Genomic DNA, 5,676 nt, shown 5'->3' on the forward strand with positions numbered 1-5,676 from the left:
TAGTAATTTTAATGTGTTGTATGTTTTACAAGTTCACTCACATTTCGGAGAACAAGGTAAAAAAAACATAATCCCAGAAAATAAACTAGACATATTGTATTTGTCCCCCCCACTCCACCCCCAAACTCCATAAATTGCTCATTATCTTTGTCCTGTTTGTTCCCGTTTTTGTTTTTTGAATATTTTTTGTTTTTTTATTTTTAAGTTTTCCAATGTATTAACATGGTGCAGTTCATCTGTGAGTCCTTTGGGTTCATGATAAAAATATATCTTTTTTATGTTTAGCTGGTTCTTTTAAGGACCTATCAGAATTAAACGTGTTTTTATGTGAAATAATCATTTATCTAAAAAAGCACAATACAACATAAAATATAATTTGAACAAATGCAAAATGACAGACATTTGAGATGTCTCTAAAGATGCACTTCACTATAAATGCCACTCATGCATGCTAACACATCAGACTCTGTATAGGTCCCCTCCTCTCCATGTTTGTCAGCAGGTCTTTGGCTCATTTAATAGAATGGAGAGATTGACATAAATGTATGTTTGTGTGTGTCTTTGTGTTTGTGTGTGTCCAGCATCATCCAGGACCAGTGAGGAGAAAGTACAGCTCATGTTCCACCATATTTCTGGACGACAGCACTGTCAGTCAACCCAACCTGAAATACACCATCAAATGGTAACTCGTCTAATTACCTTGAAATTGATTCAGGCTATAGTTTGTTATTAAAATAAAGGTTTTACCACATTGTTCTTATTTACTACTTTTAATACATAATCATTTATTTGTTTATTTTACAGTGTAGCCTTGGCAATATATTATCACATAAAAAACAGGTATGTGAAATATTTTACCGTTTTAAGTGTATGATCATCTGTCACATTACTGTGATAAACATTAACGTTAGCTCATGTTTTTCCCTTTGACTTAAAGTAATAGTTTGTGGATTTTAAAGTGGAGTTTTGTACAAATGTTCTGAACAGTTATTATCTTACCTGTTGAAGATAGCTTTTGAATGACTTCCAGTTGGATTAAATCAGTTGAATTATGACCCGACCATTGAGCTAAGGGCTTGTTTTAGTTCAGCCAGAACCAAAAAATGGATTCTTTCCATGTTAAAACACCTGCATTCTCCCCAACATGAAAGTTCATGCAAACACTTGAGCACCTATAAGTCCCCATTAGTTTTGCATTTAAGCTGCTATTGTCACATACTTAGAAATTGTTGATATAAGTCTTCACATACCATTTGCGCAGTCTAGAAATAAAACCCGGTATGAACTTCAGGTGAATGTCTGAGTGGCTTATTACACATGCATATAGCAATTAGACCTGTGACATGCTCCTTTTTATCCTACCCTAATTTATTTCTGTCCTCCTCCATTCCAGAGACGTGGACGGGCGAATGTTGTTAGACATTTTTGATGAGAAGCTGCATCCTCTCTCGGTACGGCCTCAGCTGCAGATACGTTTTCATTACATGAACTGTAACCCTGTCGACATTAATCAGCGAGACAGACCACACAATCTGACGATCAGCAAATTAAACATAAAGAAAGTGAATAAATCAAAGGAGGAAATCTGTCTTGTCGCCACAGTAGACCACTGCATCGTTTTAGATTTATTTCTTTAAAGTATATTTACAGTAGTTCATCTTTTAAAATGAACATAGTCAAATGCAACATGAAAGAACTGCAGATAAGAYGCAGTCTTGTTCATTTTTCTTGTGTTATCTTGTGTTTTTCATAGAAGTCTGAAGTTCCTGCTGATTATGACAAATACGACCCGGAGCAGAAGCAGATCTACCGCTTCGTCAGGACGCTGTTCAGTGCTGCTCAGCTCACTGCTGAGTGTGCCATTGTCACTTTGGTAGGTGTATGTGTGGATGTTGACACTAGGAGGGAGTGCTGCTTCCTGATTCTCCTCGGCTTTCTCTAAAGATATATCATTTATATTGTGTCTTCACTTACAGGCCTCTGAGATTAGACAGCAGAAACAATATAGTTCACTGATCGTTGTGCCTAAAAATGTTGGGAAATCAGCATGTAGTCTCATAAAAACAAAAATATAATAAAGTAATGAGTAAAGATACATCAGTGCCTGTTTACTGTTCCCAGTAGAGTCTTTGTTTTTGTTTYCCCCCCCTTGCACTGTGTAATGTCTTCATACAGAAAATGATTACAGCTTCCGTGCTTCACGGAATGAATTCTGATAAATACGGTCTGTCTTTGATTCTTACAAAATGATCAGTGGATCTCATGAATCAGCTTTGTGCCACTGGGCCCCATGAGCTTTGTGTTGGCTGTGTGAAGTCTGAGTACTCCAAGGGAGGGAGCAGAGGAATACGGAGCAGCATGGATTTTTTATGAAGGCGCTCCAGGGAAACTAGATTTCATCAGCCTCTGACATCTTGACGGAGGAGAAGGCGGGAGACTGCAAACCTGTAAAGCAGCAAATGATTGAAGACAAGACAGGAKTAAAAGGTTATTATGCTGCAAACAGGAAAAGGAAGGAAAACAATAGACTGCTGGGATTTTTTTGTTTGTTTTTATAGTTCTTATTTTTGAGTTGCTAACTGAAAACCGTCCTGTGTATCAGGTATACTTGGAGAGGCTTCTTACCTATGCTGAGATCGACATCTGCCCCGCCAACTGGAAGCGTATCGTGCTGGGAGCCATCCTCCTGGCTTCTAAAGTCTGGGACGACCAGGCGGTGTGGAATGTCGATTACTGCCAAATACTCAAGGACATCACTGTAGAGGACATGTGAGTCACTGGAAATTYAACGCTTAGTGAACATAGAAGTACTGAGAAGTGCTTTAAAATATATAAAACACTTGAGCAGAAGAGTTCTTCAGACTAAGGTCAGGTATGCCTTCTGTCRCTTATTCGTAAATTATAAATGGTTGCAAAACTAGAGTTTAATCATTTACTATCACTTGGAAATTAAAGCACGCATGAAGAAATACCTCTTTGGTTTCCAAATCATCTGGATTATTATTATTTTTAATTTTTCTGAGTGGTACACTTTTGCTGTTACTGTGTTCCTATTGCAACCCCATTATTAATGAAGTTAGGACATTGTGCAAAACAAATAAAAACAGAATACAATGATTTGCAAATTCTTTTCAGCTTATATTTAATCAAATACAGTACAAAGACAAGATATTTAATGTTCAACCGATTGTAACACAGGCAGAATGTGGCTTGRCATCGTCTTGCTGAAATAAGCAGAGACGTCCCTGAAAAAGATGTGGCTTGAATGGCAGCGTATGTTGCTCCAAAACCTGTTTGTAACTTTTAGCATTAATGGAGCCTTCACAGATGTGCAGGTTAATCATACCACAGGCASTAATACACCCCCATACCATCAGAGAGGCTGGCTTTTGAACTTTGCTCTGATAACAATCCGGACAGTCCTTTTCCTCTTTGGCCCAGAGGACACGACGTCCATGATTTCCCAAAGGTGAACTCGTCAAACCACAGAACACTTTTCCACGTTGTGTCAGTCCATCTCAGATGAGCTCGGGCCCAGAGAAGCCAGCGGTGTTTCTGGTTGTTGATATCTTGCTTTGGCTTTGCATGATAGAGCTTTAACTTGCACTTGTAGATATAAAGACAAACCGTGTTCACTGACGATGATTTTCTGAAGTCTTCCTGAGCCCATGTGCTAATATCTGTTACAGAATGATGTCTATTTTTAATGCAGTGCTGCCTGAAGGATTGAAGGTCTCAGGCATTCATTGATGGTTTTTGGCCTTGCTGCTTACCTGCCGAAATTTTTCCAGATTCTCTGAATCTTTTGATATTATGGACTGTAGATGATGAAGTCCTTAAAATCCTTGCTGCGTTTTTAAACTGTTGGATTATTTGGTCACAAAGTTGTTCACAAAGTTGTGAACTTGGCCCCATCCTTGCTTGTGAATGACTGAGCCTTTCGGGGATGCTCCTTTTGTACACAATCATGACACTCACTCGTTTCCAATTAAGCTGCTCACCTGTGGAATGCTCCAAGCAGGCATTTTTTGAGCATTCCTCAACTTTCTCAGTCTTTTGTTGCCCCGTTCCACCCTTTTTAGAACACATTTCAGRCATCAAATTCAAAAGTAATTAATATTTGCAAAAAAAAAAAAACAATAAATGCATTTGAACATAAATATGTTGTCTTTGTAGTGTATTCAATTGAACATACATTGAAAAAGATTTACAAATCAYCRTATTGTGTTTGTATTTATGTTTTACACAATGTCCCAACTTCATTGGAATTGGGGTTGTACTGTCACCTCTGACCTCTGCAGATTCTTGTCCAAATTTATTAAGCATTGACTGTAACCCATCTGCTGGGAAATATTTCCGGTCAGTGCAGCTAAACATGTGCCACTGCTGTGCTCTGACATGGCAACTCACCAGACAGTGACTCAGTATCTGACCATCTTGTCTCMTCAAATCCTTACTTTGGATCTTAGATTTCTGAGCTTGTTTTTTTTTTCTCACTTGGTTGCATTAAAATAACTACAGAGAAAGCACAAAAATAAATAGGCATGCATGAACTGAATTTGTGCCGGGGCAAATTAAAAAGAAGCAGCATTATTAAGTAGAGTTTAGCAACAATAAGGTCTAATTTTAGCTTCTCGATGGCTGTGTGTGGGYGAAGAACAAAGCCTGGAAAGAGAGATGAATATTAGCTGCAGTGTGAAAAGAATCGTTTGCGACTGAAGAGAAACAGATGAAAGCTGCTGTCGTCCGCACAGGAAGAATCCCAGTGAGGCTGAGCGCGAGGCAATACACAACAACAGCACTGTCAGGATTTAGGATTAGTACTTTTCATACTCTTTTTTTTACATAAAATTACATTTTCCTGTGAAAGAAGGCCAAAGTTTAGTGGATTCAAAGGATTCAGATTTCACTGAGTTTAACTCGTCTTCACCGTCAAGAAGAATTTAAAGTGCCTATGACGTAAAAGTCAAAGAAAACTTCTTTATGTTTAAGAAACTTGACATAATACCTCGTGATTTTATCCATTTTGTCACATACCTGGCATATTCTTTTGAACTTGGCTCAGTAAAAGTGAAACAGGAAGTGACATCAAAGGGGAACTCTTTCAGAAAAGGAACTCTTTGGTTTTGGTTTATCGAAGCAATGTTAATTGAACACWCACTCTTCGTCATCTCTCTCTGATAGAGACTCAAAATAATCTAAAGAATCATCTTAGATTATTTTTAGTCCGTGCTGTTAGATGTTGCAGCGCAATCCCCTTTGGCATCACTTCCTGTTGCTGCACATGCAAATATTTCAACAGCTGTTCATCTCAGCAACATGCAAATTATTATTATTAATATTATTATTTTTTGCAATATGTTATCAATGTTGTCTTTCTTAAAATGCATTCATGTTGAAGGAATGAGCTGGAGAGAAAGTTCCTGGAGCTGCTGCAGTTCAACATCAACGTGCCGTCCAGCGTTTACGCCAAGTATTACTTCGACCTGCGCTCCCTGGCCGAGGCCAACAACCTCAGCTTCCCCCTGGAGCCCCTCAGCAGGGACAGGGCCCAGAAACTAGAGGTGAGGAGCCATACACACACACACACACACACACACACACACACACACACACACACACACACACACACACACACACACACTTTCAATTAGAAGTGTATTTAAAGGGATCCCT

The 5,676-nt window shown here is 38.7% G+C and overlaps 1 protein-coding gene across 1 annotated transcript in view; it reads left to right on the forward strand.

Annotated features, from left to right (window-relative positions):
* LOC106511473 (cyclin-Y) overlaps positions 1-5,564 on the forward strand; it is a gene marked incomplete at both ends in the record, with an annotated part of 6,163 nt that extends 599 nt beyond the window's left edge. The window contains 7 exon segments of the mRNA XM_014000226.1: positions 33-56; positions 582-682; positions 805-840; positions 1,394-1,451; positions 1,754-1,873; positions 2,603-2,769; positions 5,402-5,564. Coding sequence (XP_013855680.1) covers positions 33-56; positions 582-682; positions 805-840; positions 1,394-1,451; positions 1,754-1,873; positions 2,603-2,769; positions 5,402-5,564 — 669 coding nt within the window.
* Positions 5,565-5,676: the final 112 nt, after the last annotated feature.

The sequence above is a fragment of the Austrofundulus limnaeus genome, unplaced genomic scaffold, assembly GCF_001266775.1.
Source record: "Austrofundulus limnaeus strain Quisiro unplaced genomic scaffold, Austrofundulus_limnaeus-1.0 Scaffold2825, whole genome shotgun sequence".
In the NCBI taxonomy this organism is placed as follows: Eukaryota; Metazoa; Chordata; class Actinopteri; order Cyprinodontiformes; family Rivulidae; genus Austrofundulus; species Austrofundulus limnaeus.